The 18188-nt window shown below is 37.9% G+C and overlaps 2 protein-coding genes across 7 annotated transcripts; both read left to right on the forward strand.

The window, feature by feature from the left end:
* The first annotated feature begins 274 nt into the window (after positions 1-274).
* LOC119575555 lies at positions 275-9214 on the forward strand. Of its 2 annotated transcripts, none has more exons than XM_037923210.1 (7): positions 275-454; positions 3731-3837; positions 4274-4446; positions 4951-5551; positions 5667-5928; positions 6111-6377; positions 6973-9214. In XM_037923210.1, the coding sequence occupies exons 1-7, from the start codon at positions 449-451 to the stop codon at positions 7168-7170; spliced, it is 1614 nt and encodes a 537-aa protein (XP_037779138.1). In that variant the 5' UTR covers positions 275-448; the 3' UTR covers positions 7171-9214. The 2 variants fall into 2 exon arrangements, with proteins under 2 accessions (XP_037779138.1, XP_037779146.1); XM_037923218.1 differs by having other exon boundaries at positions 284-454; positions 4954-5551.
* Positions 9215-11306: 2092 nt separating this feature from the next.
* On the forward strand, positions 11307-17115 carry LOC119575518 (mannosyl-oligosaccharide glucosidase-like). Of its 5 annotated transcripts, XM_037923172.1 has the most exons (6): positions 11307-11465; positions 12440-12514; positions 12947-13216; positions 13482-13639; positions 14351-14528; positions 14757-17115. In XM_037923172.1, exons 1-6 carry the CDS (start codon positions 11322-11324, stop codon positions 16629-16631), a joined length of 2700 nt encoding a protein of 899 aa, XP_037779100.1. In that variant the 5' UTR covers positions 11307-11321; the 3' UTR covers positions 16632-17115. The 5 variants fall into 5 exon arrangements, with proteins under 5 accessions (XP_037779100.1, XP_037779107.1, XP_037779114.1 ...); XM_037923179.1 differs by lacking the exon at positions 12440-12514 and having other exon boundaries at positions 11307-11477; XM_037923186.1 differs by lacking the exon at positions 12440-12514.
* Positions 17116-18188: the final 1073 nt, after the last annotated feature.

Here is an 18188-nt window from a genome sequence, read left to right on the forward strand (position 1 = left end):
CCACTTCACTGTGTGTTTTCAAAAATATGGATAAAAATCAACCTAAACAGTCCTGTTTTCAAAAATTCTACCCTGTATTTGAACACCAAACTTTATTATCACTAAACCCCTTAAAGGTAGATACGAATACCCAAACGTCTTAGTAATAAAATGTAACAATTAAATAACAATAAAAACAACAAATAGACAAAAAACACACTAATATAACAAAAAAATAAGAACAATCACCCTAAGAAATTGGACAACGAATGTGCTCGTAGGCGCATGGGGAGTGGGTGCGGACTAGCCCTCTCCACGTTGTTGTAATGTCAGCTGATGAAGCTCAAGACGCCCGGACCGAGACAGACGTCCACTTTTCTCGCTTTTTCTCCGTCCACGATGCCAAGAGGCGGGTCCCAGTCGGTGTGATTAACGAGCGGAAACTGCTGATACTGTAGGAGTTTTAAAAATGGAGGTGAGAGCTTTAATTTAAGTAAAAAAGGTGTGTTTTTCTCTTGTAACCTCTGCCGTCTTCGAGCCACACGAGTAAAGGGTTGTTTATTATGCTTTCTAGATATTGGTTGTTGTTATTGTGAATTTTATTAGGTTAAGGATTTACTGTGCTTTTGTGTTTCTTCTGTTATTTTTTGGTGATTTTAATGTGATACCCTGTTCACTTACTGTGGGTGATAGTAGCGGTATAATGTAACGTGATTGCAATATTAATTAATTGGTTTTATGGTTGTATCATTGTTGTTGATGTTATTATTCTCTAGTTATTATTATTTTTTGTATAGTTTTTGTAGTAGAGACTCCCCAGAGCTTCTGTTATTGCATCATCATATGCCAGACTGCAGAGAAAGGCATGTGCAATGTTGTTATTTTCCTCTTAAAGCTTCATGTGACTATAAAAGGACGTATTTTGCCCCCGGAACTGAGTTATACTTTATAATTATTATTTGCATAATTATTATTAATTATATGACTGTGGGGAATCAAAACTTATTTAGAAATGTTCATTGCTTCATGAATGTGGATTCTATTTAGCTAAATTAATTACACTGTGACGTACCAGATGAATCTGAAGGTTATTTAATTACCCAGATGTAGGTTTTACCATTTTTCGAGGTATTTACTGTCATCGGAACTGATGCAAGGTCTGTTCAAGTGACGCTATCTTGTGGTGAAAAGGCAAGTGATGCTCACTGTATATTTAAGATGCCAATTGCTCTGATTTCAGCCAATTAAAGAAAGAATCATAGATTTTACTAATCCATCCACGCGTTGCCTCTGACTTACATAGCCATTTTCATGGCCTCTGTGCCTGTTCCTGGTTCGGCAAGAAACATTGACCTGCACGACATATATTCATATAAGGTAGAGCCTCATGTTTTTTTTTTTTTCTTTTCTTTTCTTTTTTTGCAAAATGGAATCAAATATATGGTGGAGGTTTGTTAACCATTGTCAGAGCGCTGAATGCATGGAGACCATGGTAATCACAGTACGCCACAGCCCCATTGTAGTGATTTTTGTCCGAGATAAAACTGTGTTGATATTGGGGGAAAAACTAGTGCAATGGACTGCCAGGTTGCACTTGACTTTTAGACATTTAGACTTTTTATATGCTGTTAGATATGAAGAAAATAATCTGTGCAAATCAGAGGAAGATTATAACTGTTTCTTAGTCCTAGTTGCTTTGTGTTGCATAATTTGACAGTAGTCAGCAAACCTGCATTGTAAACATCTGGCAAGATTGCAGTGGCGTGTCTGGGAGTTAATGATATTTACTATTTTTATTACTATTATTATTTTGTTTGATTATTGCTACTACTACTGTTGTTTTTTGTTTTTATTTTTGTTGTTAATATTGTTATCATTATGTTGTTGTTGTTGTTGTTGTTGTTGTTGTTGTTGTTGTTGTTGTTGTTGTTGTTGTTGTTGTTGTTGTTGTTGTTGTTGTTGTTGTTGTGGTGGTGGTGGTGGTGGTGGTGTTTTTATCTTTATTATTATTATTATTATCATTATTGTCTTTATTTTCATTATCATCATCATTATTATAGTTGTTATTATTATTTTGTAATTATTATTATTATTGCTTTTGTTTTTACTTCTGTTACAATTGTCATTGTTATCATTTATTGTTTTTGCTTGTGTTATTTTTGTTATAATTTTTTATTCTTATAATTTTTATAGTTGTTGGTATTATTGTTTTTTGCTATGGCTGTTATTGTTTCATAATACCTAAGTAACTCTTAGCAGTGACATTTCTTTGACCAAGTTCCCAGCTCCATGCCTCAAAATGTATAAAACGATCGAAGTTGCCGTGGCTGGCCACTGCCCAAGGGGAGGACCGAAGATTGGGCTGAAACTCGGTAGCACAGAGTGGACTAGGGCTTAGGCTGTGAATAGCTATCTTTTTCCTTTATTTATTTACTGTCCCTGTCAGCAGATTATTTCTTGCACAGATAACTGCAGCTTCTTGTCCTTTACAAGAATATCATCTTCAATTTGCCCTACCTTAGTGCATCCATATTGTAAAGAGTAACCATTTATATATATATATATATATATATATAATATATATATATATATATTATATATATATATATATATATATAATAGATATATATTATATATTATATATAGATATAGTTATATATATAATAATATATAATTATATATACTATATTATATATATATATGTATATATATATTATATATATATATATATAAATATATTATATAATGTATATAATACATGTATATATATATATATGTATATATATGTATATATAAATGTATATATATATATATAAAATTATTATATAATATAGTAATAGGTATTAATAATATATATATATAATAAAATATATATAGATTAATACATGTATATATATATATAACATGTTATAATAATGTTATATATTATATATAATTATATATATAGATCATATATAGATAGAAGAAAACAGGTATAAAAAATATATAGGAATATAAGATAGATTATATAATCAATATATATAAAAAAATTATAGAAATGAAAAGGAATAATATATTATATATACGATATAGAAAAGATAATAAAAAATATATAGTATTAATATACAGGATAATAATATATATATTATTAGAATAAGTAGAGTAGATAGATATATAGAAGTAGAGAAAAAAATATGAATAAAAAGGTATATATATATATACAGTTATAGAATATAGATATATCATAAATTAGAGTATATTATAATATGGATATATAAGTTTTTAGATATTAATTATATATAATATAAATGTTTTAAGTAGTAAGAGATAGATATTAGATAATATGATAATTATATATTAAAATACTGTATATATAATAGATGGTTTATAGTATATAATATATATATCTAGTTTAGTATAGATAATATATATATATTTTATTCTATGTATACATGTATATATATATATGTATACATGTATATATATATATGTATACATGTATATATATATGTATACATGTATATATATATGTATACATGTATATGTATATATGTATATATATGTATATATGTATATATATGCATATGTATATGTATATGTATATGTATATGTATATGTATATGTATATATATATATATATATATATATATAAAAAGAAAGTATTGCTGTATTATTAATGTTTGTTGAATTAATTATGGATATGTTTGCCTATCATTTACCACTTTGTGTATTATGTACAATATTTACTTAGTACAAATGTTCTTTGTTATAGATGGTTTCCCGACTGAGCTTCATGGACATGGGAGTGGAGTCTGACCCTCCACTGTCCCCTGAGCTCCACCTGGGGACCATGAACACCTCAGACATGTTTGAAACAGGGTAAGAGACAGCGGTGTACTGTTGTTTTGTTATGATAGTTTCTATTAGAGGCAGGGTAATAAGGACAATATGAAGCATGCCCAAAGGGTTATGGGATTTTGCTGTAGATATTGTTTGCAGAATTCTGTGATTGAAAGTGGGTTGATTCTATATGTTGTGGAAGCCTATTACTAATGGAGAATAGTCATATTTATCATGTTCCAACTAAAACATCATTAATTGGATACACTGGTTTCACTGGAAGAAGACCATGTCAATAACTAATATATTTAGTTGAATATGAATGTGATATTGCCCAACCTCTTAATCCAACCCTAAAGTTCCTATGAAATCCTATGAAAATCCTGCAAGCCTTAAATCCTATTAAGTTTTACAAAGATCCTACAACCCCCAAGTCCAGTGAAATAAGATCCAAAACCCTACGAATCGCCTGCAGCTGGGAGAGCTCGTCCGGCGTTGAGAGTGGGATGTCCGGGAGTGGCAGCAGCAGCAGCAGTTCCTCGTTCAGTCCCTACGGAGGCCTCGCAGACGACAACCTCTTCTTGTGGGACGACGCCCAGCACCTCGATGCCAACCTCTTCCAGGCCAACTTGGGTGATTACTTTGGGGGTGAGCGGGGGTAGTTTGTTCAGAAGGAAGGTTCTGAATGGCATGCTTCTTCTATGTGGTGCAGATTCACTGGCAGTGTTCCCTTACAAATGATAAGGAATTGAAAATAATTTCATGCAGAGGTGTTTCTCTTGTTTATTTTCATTAATATTTTGCACCTGTAGTGATGTAGTAAGAATTTTTCTGTTAGTGCAGCATACAGTGAAATATACAATAATTATTTTCATATTAAGAATAACATTTTACTGAAAATGATTTGTGCACTAAAATAAGTTCCCTGTTTTTCCAGTTATTTTCACTTTTAAGAAATTTCTTTATTAGCTGCTTTTCACTATTGTTTACCTATTTATTTCTGTCCCTCCCTCACTCTCTTCCTCCTCCTCCTCATCCTTATCCACTACTTCTCCTTGTCTGTTCTTTTCATAATTCCAAATATATAAGAGTAAAATCCAAGGAAATTAAGATGAAAGCAGCATAATTTCTGATGGTTTTCTGTATTTTCAGAAGAGGCTGACTTGCTCTCCCTGGCTGATAACCAGCCCTTTGAGGACAATGATTTCAGTTTCCTGCAGGACAGTGCAAGCAACATTTCCTTTGCATCAGACATATCCTCGTCCTCATCCACCATCACGTCATACTCCATCCCTCGTTCACCTGACCATTCCATGACCATGTTGGAAGAAGAGCCTCTGGTGAACGCGCTTCCGCTATCCACCTCTTCGCCCCTGAAGCCAGCTGGCGAGTCCAGAACCTCCTGCCAGAGATTACCTTCGCCTGGAGCTGAGGTAATGCAGGAGCCCTTGATTGCCAAGGTAGAGAGAGGAGGAAATTCCACAGCACAGACAAATAGCAGGAGAATACCCAGGGAAGATAATAGGACCAGGGAATCCTCGAGTCGTGAGGGGTCGAGTCCCAGGAAGAGCAAGAAGAGTCAGAGGAGCCCCTTGTCGCCCCAGGTGCATCAGGTGACTGCTTCGGGCGTCAGCCCTTCTGTGCCCATTAGTCTAACTTCAGAGGCCTCACGTCCGGCGAAGATATACACCAAAGAGAACAGTTTTTCACCGAGCAAGAAGGTTGTCAATATACTGGACAGTAATGTGAAGTGGTAAGGACTTACCTATTTTGATATTTTGACAGTTGAAATACCTTGATCTATTAGTACAATTCTCTTTAGTTTTACCATGAAAGTAATCCTTTGCAATTATTTAATCTTAAAACAGGAGCGAGTTGAGTGACAGTGAGCAGAGGGCTGTCGGAGAAGGTTTAGAAATGGTCTTGTCTCAGTGCTTAGGGGTGAGAGAAAGACTAGACTTGATGGTCCTGCTAGAGCCAGGTTCATTGCCGTCTGCCCCGCTGAGCTATGGTGACATGGAGTGGACCATCAACCTAGATGACAAGAAGCTTGAAACTCTCCGTCGGTTTCTGCGCGGGCTGGACTGTCCGGCAGACTCTGATCCCAGCCTGGAAGTGAGCAGTAGTAAGGTGAGGCAGAAGTTTATGTTGTCAGAGTTCTTAAGTGTTTTTGAAAGTTGTGGTCTGATATTATTGCCTACCATTTTGTAGTTAAATTGCTGTCTAAATAATGGTAATCTTGTAGCTGTAGCCTCTAATGATTGATCAACCAGAAAGCATAATTATTGCAAGACACACACTTGCACTTGCAGAAAAAGAAATCAACAGCCAAGAAAAACAAAAAACTACTGAAGGAAGAAAAGTGGCACAACTTCGCCAAGGAGAAGATGAAATTGCCACTGGGCAGAGCGGGGCGTAAGCAAGGCTGGGACCTGGGAAGCAAGTCTCTGTCCACCAAGAAGTCCCTTGTGAAGACCCCGCAAGCCAGACCTCTGGCGGGCAAGTGCTGGTCGTCACTCACCAAAGGCTCTAAGGTCAAACTGTCCCCGCCGAAGCAGCTTAGCAAGAGCTCTGAAAGGGTAAGCTTGTTACCTTTTATTTCTTGCATAGGTTTCCTCCTTTCTCATTTATTTTTATGTAGACTATATGAGGGTATTAGATATCAGTCCTTGTAACTTAGAATGTCTTTTGTTCAAGATTGCAATATAAAATGGAAATCCTATTTGCCAAATAGTCTAGTTTGTTCTTGTGTTTATTTGCAGTAGAGTGTATATGTGTAAAAGCAGGGTATTTTTTTTATTATAATATTGTAATAGAGGCAGTGCTAGTTTAATAGTGTCATTTCAACAATATGAAACATGTCTTTAACAGGCTTCATTAGTTGTAAGGTTAGTTTTTAAGGTGAAACAAATATTATCGCTAAATATTTTACCGAAAGTTTACAGTCATTACTAAAGTGTAAATAGAAATTACCCCTTCATTAGCACTACTAGACAGAAAAGGTATTATTTATCACACACACACAGACACAAACATGCTTTCACACTCAGACTAGTTTGTTCCTTTAGCAGTACATGCAGCCTCACCTCCCAACACAACACATACATATACATCCAAAAACATCATATAACCAAAATAAGATTATTAAACTCCTTTCTTTTCATTATCCGGCAGAAGTGCAATACCACCGAACTGTTGCAACTGCGAACCAGATCCAGAAAAGAATACCGTCAGCTGATGAAGGAGAGGAGAAGCGGGCTGTTTGAGAGAGAGGAGGTGGTTACCTTATCAGCATCTGCAACTGAGCCGTGCAACAAACCCAGAAAAATGGAAGAGGAGGAGGAAGAGGATGATATAGATATTTTAGGCTGAAGAATGTTTTTTTTTATTTATAGATACATATATATATGATTTTTTGTACTCGTACCTATGTTGTAAAGTTTAATACTTTTTTTTTTTTGTAAAGATGTTTTATCTTTTTTTCATTATAAATGATAGATTTTGGATTCACTGGTATTTCAGTAATTGGAAATATAGGAAGATATTACTTTTATTAATTTTCTGACCTAAGAATTAAAAGGTTTGGACAGTGTCAAATCATTTACAGTCTGTAGTCATTTTAAACGTGGTGTTGGTACTGTACCTCCTCCAAAGAAATTGTAACAATGAGACTCCATCTTCACGTTTTCATGAAAGCTGCATAAATCCTCCAGATTTCTTGTTATAGGGGTTGATTTTTCCTCTCTTTTTTTTTCTTTTTTTCATCGGTACTTTGATTCTAAACTTCGGAAGCTTTATTTACAAATATAAGTGGCATCAGTTATCTCTTAGAAGGCTTCAGTCCTGCTCAGATATGTCTTTTTGTATTTTTTTTCTCCCATTTTATGCATATTATTTAAAGAATTTCCATCACTTTTCTCTCCAAAATCATATGTAGTAGCATTTGTAATACTCTATTCATGATAAACTACCTCACTATCAACTACGGACTAATTCTCTCTATTTTTCTCTGTCTAAGAACGCTTGTTATATCTCCCTAATTGGGGCTCAGAAATGGGCTTTGGAAGGTTGTTAATTCTTTTTCTATGCAAAGCTTTTGTACTTTGTTAGTTGTCAGAATAGTGTTTACTTTCATGAGCAGAGGTAAACTTGCTTTATTTGTGATGTGGGAATGAGAGATTATATGGGTTGGATATATTTTTTAATGTATTTAAAGTATTCATTTTTTTATTTTTTGTAAAGATGTAGGTATATAATTTCCCTCCGCATTCACTACATTTTTTTTTTTTTAATCTTATGAAATACTAAAACACAGTTCCCTGTAGTAGGAAGCTATAAGCAACATATGTTTGTATCATCAAGAAGCACCAGCTCTTGTTCATGTTCCTTTAAGAATGATAAATGTAATCACAGCTACTACCTCTTAATAACCATGTAGGCGAATCCTTGTTAGTGGAAAATAAAAGCTGTCTAATGAATAACTAGATGCCTAGATGCTTTTCTTGGAATACTGAATGTAGGTTTTTGAAAGTTCATGCAAATAAAAAATTAGATCAAAATTAAACAGGACTGTATTCCATCCACAAAGTAAAATTGTCAACTAAGATTTTATGTATTTATTTATTATTATTATTTTTTATGTAGAGGATCATCAATATTTAGGTGGTTTTATCTGCCTTCACAATTAGAGTGACATTGATATCCAGTTTTATTTTCACAGAAAAGCTCAGGTGAATTTTCATAGATTACCCATCCATGTTGCCTTAAATGCCACCAGAGATAGAGAATCATAAAGTCTATACTATATAAATGAGCATATTATTTTCTTCATTTATTTAAATCAATTTATTTATTCTTTATTGTATCCCAATTTGTATACTTTGTACAAGTTGTTGCACTTTATCAACCGCCAGTCGACATATTGCTCCCCCCCACAGTGTAATTTTGTGGAGGCTGTTCACACTAACTTATATGTTCTCTCATTGCATATGGTGCTAGCAGTGTGATTGTGTAGTATGTTGATTTTTGTATTTGTTGTTTTATTTATACTAAAAGGTGAAAACAGATATCTACTTGCAGTGTAAACAGTATGGTTTTCATTGTCATTTTTCATTGGTTGTATGTAAAGTTAATTCGCATTTCCTGTAACTCTTGAAATTTTTAAAGAAATTTCATGCAACTCTTTAAATATAAAAGTACTATTTCTTATAAAATTTATAATACATTTAGCTGACTTTTCAAATCAAACCTGATATAGCATTTGGCCGACTCTTCGGTTGATTACAAATATGCAACATATGGAGAAAAAAAAAACAGTTTTGCCAGACAATTTAGTATCTATAGATAGTGAACTGATGTTACATATTGTCAGAGAATTTATACATTGAGATAAACAAGATTAAATCCCTGTGATAAATTTGGTCTTTATTTTCCTCTGAAGTTGTTAGACTTTAATTTCCAGATAGGGTTGCATATTAGTGTTTGTAAATACTGTATTTAATTGTGTGAACATGTTTATATGTTTGCTAGAATGGCTATGATGATGATGATGATGATGATGATGATGATTGATGATGATGATGATGAGATGATGATGATGATGATGATGATGATGATGATGATGATGATGATGATGATGATGATGATGATGATGATGATGATGTCTGTCCTCTTCTCTTTTTCTGTTTGTACATATACATTTATGTACTTTTGTGTTAGAACCCTAATTACCAGTGTAAACTTGATCTTGGCACTGAAAGCTGTAATGGTTCTGCTCAGGGAAGGGCATTGTCGCAGCCTCAGCCATTGTTTCCAGCCACAAGGGTCGTTCTGGGAGAGGGCTTGAATCATTTCAACTCTCATGACTGGTCTAATTGATCTGCACAACCCATTTATTTCGATGTCGTCCACAGTTCTCCTGATAGGCGGGATCATCCTCTGGGAGTCAAATCAAGTGTCTGATAGCCTGTGTTGGCGGTCCTGGATTGTGCAAGGAAAGAGTATCTGCCGGTCTTATGGTACAGATGTAGGGTGCACAATTGCCCCTGTCCACTATAACCCCCATGATCAATGCAAGGAACTGGTGCAAAGGGCACGAAGATATAATTCTATGGTACATGATATGAGCCCAGGATTTACAAAACCAGCGTTATCAATGCCTTGCCAAGATATGGAATTGGCCCTTTTTTACATGTACTTAATTCTTCAGATACTCCTATCAAGATTCCGTAATCATGACTTAACATTGCCTATTGGGTTTAGACTATGTAGGTTCTCGCTTGAAGTCGTGGATCTTGGTCTTGATCCAGAACAACTAAACTTAAGGGCTTCTTCTCAGTGGTGAGTGGATAGAAGCCGCCACGAGTTTCCAGAGGCTCAGGTAGCATAGGAACGTCATTGGCAAAAGGCCAGTGACCTTAGTAATGCCTAGCACATCCGGCAGACTTCGGATGACAGCTCGATCCAGTATTTAGCCACGCAATTGTTGAAAAGCGTTGGTGTCAATCCTGAATTCAGAGAGAAGAAGCTAGGGATACATTGCTACACTTAACACTTTCAGCGTCAGTATTTAGGCTTGGTTCTATGTAGGCGTTTTTTTTTTTTTTGGGGGGGCGTAGAATATAAAGTTAATAAAGTAATTTTCATATATAATTTAGTGACTTTTCTATAACTATACACAGAAATATCCATAATTATACAGGCATTGACTACAGCTGTCATATTGTCGTGAGTCAAAATTTGGTGCTCATGCAATGTTACCAATGAGTTTCTCAAGGCGTTGTGCAAATATGTTTTGACCATCTCTCCTTATTCACGTGAAGGGGGAAGCTTGGATGACTGAAGTGGTGAATGGCACATGAAAGTTTAAGAACCACTAAAGTAGGATCCAGATTGCTTGGTCTCCGGTTCTTCAGTAGCTGGTTTCTGATACGTCTTAGCAGGACGAGAGCAAGCACCTTGCCTAGAATGCTGAGCAGTGCGATGCCTAAATGATTGCTGCCGTCCTAGGGATTCCATCTCATGTTCACCACCAGACTTTAGAAGCTCCGCAGGGATGCCCCAAATGCCCGCTGCCTTGTGGATCGCCTCCCGAACCTCGATCAGATGCAGATAACACCCAAGTAGCCTTTCCCCCTTAAAAGAAGAAACAAGTATGCATTCACATGCAGATTAACATATGTTCATGTATGTACATAAAAGTAAACACACATATTTACCTACTCATCTATTATTCTATACGTATGCATATATATATTCATAGATATCCGCTGTATATGTAAAAATCTTTCTATCTATCTATCTATCTATCTATCTATACATCCATCCAACCATCACACACACACACACACACACACACACACACACACACACACACACACACACACACACACACACACACACACACACACACACACACACACACAGAGCATCGATGTCGCCAATCGCCTCCCAGTCACCGGCGTCCCCGTTACCATAGCAACGCATCATCCCCAGCGCTGCCAACTTCTCGCCTCGCCGTCGCCATGGCAACGCGTGGCCAGTGCTGCCACCTGTGCGTCGCCATCAGGCTGCCATCCCGGCGACGTCATGGCGAGGCTCGGCGGCCGCTCCAGCTGATCCGGCGGCCGAGGACAGCACGTGGCGCCCGCGGGAACGTAAACAAACACGTAAACAAAGACGTAAACAAAAAAAGCAGAGAGGAGGGAGAGAGAGAGAGAGAGGAAAAGAAAGGTAGAGAGAGTGAGTTATCAAAAAAAAGAAAGAGAAAAAAAAAGGGTCTTATGTTGTGCTTGATTTTGTTTTCATTCTGTGTTTGTTTTGTTGTTTGGCTTCTTGTTTTATTATTTTTTATGTGTTCTACTCATGATTGTTTTTGTTTTGCTTTGTTAGCAATTTTGTGACTATTTTATCTGTTTATTTGTTGCCTGTTCTATTTGCTTGGTATTTGTCTGTATTTGCAGTTTGTGCTTTTGTTGATCGCGTCTCCGTGGACTAATATTTCTCCGTAGATTTTGCTGATTTTGGGATTAATTTGCAGGAAGTGTTTCGAAACTTGGACGTTTAAACAGGTTTTTCATCAATATGTTGTTATTTTTTGTAATTTTATTGATTATTCATCCATCATGTTTTTCTGTATACTTCTTCTGTTATTTAACTAGCATTCCTTCGCTCGAAATTGTTCATTTAGGAACGTGTACTGAAATTTTGACAGTGAGCGCGACCGAAGCGATGCGCCACTAAGTTAATTATATGCCGTGCATGTTTAGCGTCTTAGTCTTGTCTAAAAAGGGACTTTATTCTATCCTAGGGTATTGCATTTTAAGTAAGATATATATGCCACACTAAATGCATATTGTTAGAGCCCAGAGAAATTTATTCAGAACGGGACGAACCTGTACAAAACCCAGTTTGTGATTTTGGTGCGTTGGTTAGAAGGGAAACGGGTTGCAGTTGTCTTTATTGTAATTCTGTGAACGTTGGGTGTGTAGCTTGTAAGAAAAATAAATTCTTCGGGAAATAGAATATGAAAAAATTGCATTTGATCTTGCCAATGAAATCTCTATTATAGCTAAAAGCTAGATGATAAAAATCTGTCGCCCATTGACTAATGTATTTTAATTGGCTATTTTTAACTTATCAGTACCCTCGGGGAAGGCAAGCGTCAGGGCAGAAAATGCCGCATATCATCACTGTCTCGAGTACGGATCCTGATGACGTAAGGGAATTCGCTGTGATTTTTCTTTATTTGACCCCAGGCTGCTGCTTACTCTTGGGGGGGGGGTTTAAGGGAAGCCTCGGTATATTTGGAATTCCTTTGGCACTTTTCTGGTTTCTGTTCTCTTTGGGATTTCTCTGTTTCTTTCTATGCATTGTGTCTGGGATTCTGTTTTCTTATTTCGCCTCCATCCTGTTGGTTGTTTTTGCTCTTTGGTGCGATGTTTTGCCGTTTTACTTTTTCCCATTATTTAGCCGTCATGTTTTTCTCTTAACGAAAGAAAATTTAATTGGAATATTGGAAATATCTTGCAACTTTTCATCCCTTTTGCATTTCAAGAGATTTCCTAGTGGTTGAGATGTAGCCATTTTTCCACATGATAATAATTTCTCGGTTGTCAATACTGTCTAAATGCCTGATAAACCCCTACAGATGGCGCGGCAACGCAGAGCAAGGGGCCACATGCCGGCCAGTGACAGTCTGCAACAGGATCTTACCATGCTAGACGATGCCAGAGGGTTTTGTAACTCAGACCGCTCTTCGAGGAGGGAGGGGAAGCGCCGACACAGGTCTGGGGGCCATGGCTGGTGTCCTACGCTGCTCTACATGAGTTTCGCGGGGATTGTGATACTGGCTGTGGCGTATTTCCTCTACATAGGCTACATGGAAACCAGGATCAATACCCCAATATCAGCTGCGAAGGTGATGACCCTATGTTGGCATATGGGTGCATTTGTATTTCTAAGAGGAAGGCTAGTGGAGGAGTCTCAGAAACTGTGCAGATAGAAGAAGTAAGGGAAAGAGAGAGAATGAGAATTGAAGGAAGAGAAGGAGAAAGAGATAATATAAAAAAAAAATATATATATAAAAACTCACTAAACAAATTGTGTTCAAAACCCCCAAAAGATAACATAACTACTCTGCATCTTTGTCAAACCTAACATGACAATCATCTGGGCTTCAACAGGTTGTGGTCAAGTCAGGCTTGGAGTCACCTGAGAGGTACTGGGGGACTTACAGGCCAGGAGTGTACTTCGGGACGCGAGTGAGGCACCCAACGTCCATTGTCACGGGCCTCATGTGGTTTGTGCCTGGACACTTCCAAAATAACATGCTGGCTGTTAGGTATGATTTTTTGGGGGGTTTATTTTGAGGATAATTGTAATTTCTTTGGAATAGTCAGTATTTTTAAGAAGATAAGATCAGTATAATACACAATAGTATTTAGTTTCTAACAACATTTTCAGATTTGTATAACATCCTTCATTTTCAATATTAAGAATAAGAAGAAAAATAAACATATTGAGATATTCTTTAATCATCTCACAAATAACACACTGATGGAAATTGTTTCTTGCATGTATCAGAGGCATACAGTACAAACATATGAAACTCACATAAGCAGCCTGATTACAGTCACGGAAGTCTGACAGTCTCTGCAGACCCCATTCATCACTGAAAGTATTATGATTATTATTTTGAAAGTATGTGCTGGAGTCTCTAAAGATGGTTCCTCATTATATTTGGATTAACCCTTGATAATGTCTGTTTTATCCATCTTTTGATAAATGCATTCTTCTTGAAATCTGTAATAGTATGCTTCAGTTGAGAGTTAGGGTACTTCAGTTCTGTTTCCTTTACTTTGCTTCTGTACCTTTTTCGAGTAACTGGAGAAGAAGATACTGAAAAAATTTGATATTTCACAGACTCCAGCTAGACTTAATTGTATATACTTTGTAATCATGTTTAGATTTTTTATTGAGATAAGAAATGCATTACATGCATTGTATTCCTAGATTTCACAGAGTAGTGTTAACCTATTTGGCTTGCTTACAGGCATTGGTGCGACCAGGCTGATGACTTGCCTAAGTATGGGTGGGAAGTGCATGATGGCAGGAATGTTGGGATTCAGAAGATCATAGACAAGAATGTTATCCTGCAGACGAGCTTCGTCAAGAGACTGGGGGGTCAGCATGGGGGTGACTGGTCAGCAAGGATCAGTGCAGTGCCGAAGGTAAGGATATTTTATGCATGATGATGGATGCACTCTCGATAAATCCCTTTGTAGAGGTAGATAGGGAAAGGTAAGTCTTGTTTTACCTTTTAATAATATCATGAGAATTCACTGATAATGTTTTGATAGCTGCATTAGTCATGTTAAGGTGCGAGAACACAGACCCAAGTCTGTAGAACATAAAGAAAGCACACTGTATAATCCCACAAACATAACAATCCCTTTCAGACCAAGAGACACGTTGGAGGACAGGCTTCGCTACTGTATTATGTAGCTTTAGACCCTGACGATAAAGAGGCAATGATACAGCCCATGATCGGCACGAGTCAGTCCTTAGGCTCACTCAGGGGCATCTCAGACTCCGTGGGGGGATTCCGGCTGCATGTCCTCAATGCCAGCGGCACGATTGTTAACCATCACTTGCTCAGTACAAAGCACATGGGGCTGCATATGCTCAAGGAAACCGTTTACAAGGGGCTGAGGGTCTTCCAGGGCAAGAGTGAGAAGGACAAGTACATTGGACTGGCAGGTGAGATGTTCAGCCATGAGGACACGCTGCGGCAGCCCAACTTTGTAGTGTTTCAAGTGACGGGGGAGTTGCCTTTTGAGGTTGACATAGTGTATGAGAGTGATAGTTTCCTCAGGAGGCCTGGTATGCTCATGGGTGAAGCATTATCAGAGCAACTCAGTCTGTATGAAAAGAAGTTTCATAGTGACTTTGAAGAGAAATTCTCAATGGAGGCAAAAGGGTTTAGTGAAGAGGAGATTGGCTTTGCCAAGGCCGCTCTCAGCAACATGATTGGTGGCATTGGGTACTTCTATGGAGCCTCGAGGGTGCTGGGTGAACACAACAGTGACCCTGTCCCTTACTGGAAGGCTCCTCTCTACACAGCAGTGCCTTCCCGTAGCTTCTTCCCAAGAGGCTTCCTGTGGGATGAAGGTTTCCACAATCTGCTTATCTCAAAATGGGACCGGGAAATCTCTCAGGACATTTTGGGCCACTGGTTTGACCTCATGAACTGGGATGGCTGGATACCCCGGGAGCAGATCCTGGGAGTTGAGGCAAGAGCAAGAGTCCCAGATGAGTTTGTAGTTCAAAGAGGGAAGAATGCAAATCCTCCAACGCTGCTCCTTACGCTGCATTCCATGATGGCTGGATTCAAGAGAGAGTTGTCTGATGACGACTATGAATATCTGAGTCACCTGTGGCCCAGGTTGCGAGCTTGGTACAACTGGTTCAACACCACACAGCTGGGTGAAATGCCAGGGACATACAGGTGGCGTGGACGAGATCCTAAGACGTTGCGGGAGCTGAACCCGAAGACTTTAACCTCAGGGCTTGATGACTACCCTCGGGCTTCTCACCCGACGGCAGATGAGCGGCACTTGGATCTCCGATGCTGGATGACATTAGCCTCAGGGCTCATGGCTGACATTGCGAGGCTCATTGAGAAGGATCCAACCCGCTTTGATGATGCTTATAAGTACCTCTCAGACAACAATGTGTTGGATGCTCTTCACTGGTCTTATGCTGCCAATGGATACATGGACTTTGGTCTTCACACGGATGATCTTGAGCTGAGGAAACTCGCACCGAATGCAGAAATGAAGCGCATAGTTCATGGCGACCCCAAACTGAAATTTGTTGATTCCTTTGGATATGTCAGTTTCTTCCCACTATTTCTGCAGATTATTGACCCATATTCTGCAAAGCTTGGAAAAGTGCTGGAAGACCTCAGGCGGCAGGACCTTCTCTGGACCCCATATGGCTTACGGTCTTTGGCCAAAAACTCGCCCATATACAACAAGAGGAACACTGAGCATGACCCTCCCTACTGGCGGGGGGCCATCTGGATCAACATGAACTACCTGGCTGTCAGGGCACTGCATCACTACAGCAACGTGGACGGGCCGCACCAAGAGCTGGCCAGAGAGATTTATGTATCCCTGCGTGAGAATGTTGTCAAAAATGTGGTGCGGGAATACAAAAGAACGGGCTACATCTGGGAGCACTACAGTGACAAGACAGGCAGAGGGGAGGGCTGTCGGCCGTTCACAGGATGGTCAGCTCTTGTTGTACTTATGATGGGGGAGACTTTCTAAAAGTTTCTAAAATTTTTTTGACACTTGTTAAAAACGACGTTTGTTGTTGCGCTTACATAGGAGGTGGGCATTTTTTCCTGTTACTACTTTTTACTACAGAAAAATTATTTTGTAATGTTTTTTCTATGTGGTTGATATAATGACTTCTTACATGAAGCAAAACTGAAAAAAAAAATGTGGAATGGCAGTTTGTACAATACAGAAAATTGTCAGAACTGTGTTGACTGTATTTATTTACTTATTTATTTTGTTATTGTTATTATGTGGTATTACTCATTACCAATGTACTAATAGCAAATGAGATTTAGCCTGGATAATTTTTATTTCACCTTTGTTATTTTCTCTCGTCTTTTTTAATATTCAAATTTATCAGGTCTTTTTTCTTGAGTTTTCTGTGCGATTATGTAGATGAAGGGAGCACTTTCTTTGAGTCTGTAGTACTTCATGGCTGTTTTTTTTATATAAAATAAAAATCTATTCTTATTGTTATTTTTTTCTTTCTACCGCAAAGGCAAGTGTTCCTTGAACTATTACCACTATCATGAACTGAAGAGCAGAAGGCAAGGACACATCAAAATGAATTAAAACACGCACATGCACACGCACGTGCATGCACACATACATATACATATACATACACATACACATACACAGACGCACACGCACACGCACACGCACAGACACAGACACAGACACACACATACACACACACACACACACACACACACACACACACACACACACACACACACACACACACACACACACACACACACATACACACACATATGTGTGTATACACATGTATACATGTGTGTATACACATTATATGCACATGTATACATGTGTGTATACACATGTATATGCACATGTATTCACACATACTCACTCACTCACTCACTCACTCACTCACTCACTCACTCACTCACTCACTCACTCACTCACTCACTCACTCACTCACTCACTCACTCACTCACACACTCACTCACACACTCACTCAACACACACTCACTCACTCACTCACTCACTCACTCACTCACTCACTCACTCACTCACTCACTCACTCACTCAACACAAACACAAACACAAACACAAACACAAACACAAACACAAACACAAACACAAACACAAACACACACACACACACACACACACACACACACCACACACACACTACACATCACACACACACACACACACACACACACACACACACACACACACACACACACACACACACACACACACACAAATTTTATGCTATACATGTACACTGTACAGACATACGAATCTGCATATATATTTTTTCCCTTTTTTCATTCTCTCATTCCTCTTTCAGGAAGTGAACCACAGACAGAGTACTCTATTTTTTGTACTGAAACGCTATCTAGCAACATACCTCTTTCCTCAAGAATGTGCTTTCATTTGTCTGTTCAGGTGTAACAGGTGTTCTTTCTGACGTATTGTTGCCTTACGTTTTTATAGAAGTGTAAATAACTCAGCAAGGAGAGAGCGATTTGATATTAATGCTATTGACATTTTGAGAAAACCCTTTTT

The sequence above is a fragment of the Penaeus monodon genome, chromosome 1 (genome assembly GCF_015228065.2).
Source record: "Penaeus monodon isolate SGIC_2016 chromosome 1, NSTDA_Pmon_1, whole genome shotgun sequence".
Taxonomy (NCBI): domain Eukaryota; kingdom Metazoa; phylum Arthropoda; class Malacostraca; order Decapoda; family Penaeidae; genus Penaeus; species Penaeus monodon.

What these genes read in the sequence shown, in the direction of transcription:
- LOC119575555 (XM_037923210.1), top strand. An exon ending in TCAGACATGTTTGAAACAGG is followed by an intron (nt 3,838 to 4,273) that starts GTAAGAGACAGC and finishes AATCGCCTGCAG; the next exon opens with CTGGGAGAGCTCGTCCGGCG. An exon ending in CTGGACAGTAATGTGAAGTG is followed by an intron (nt 5,552 to 5,666) that starts GTAAGGACTTAC and finishes ATCTTAAAACAG; the next exon opens with GAGCGAGTTGAGTGACAGTG.
- LOC119575518 (XM_037923172.1), top strand. Translation starts at nt 11,322, where the DNA reads ATGGCAACGCGTGGCCAGTGCTGCCACCTGTGCGTCGCCATCAGGCTG. An exon ending in GCGGGAACGTAAACAAACAC is followed by an intron (nt 11,466 to 12,439) that starts GTAAACAAAGAC and finishes TTAACTTATCAG; the next exon opens with TACCCTCGGGGAAGGCAAGC. An exon ending in CCCCAATATCAGCTGCGAAG is followed by an intron (nt 13,217 to 13,481) that starts GTGATGACCCTA and finishes GGGCTTCAACAG; the next exon opens with GTTGTGGTCAAGTCAGGCTT.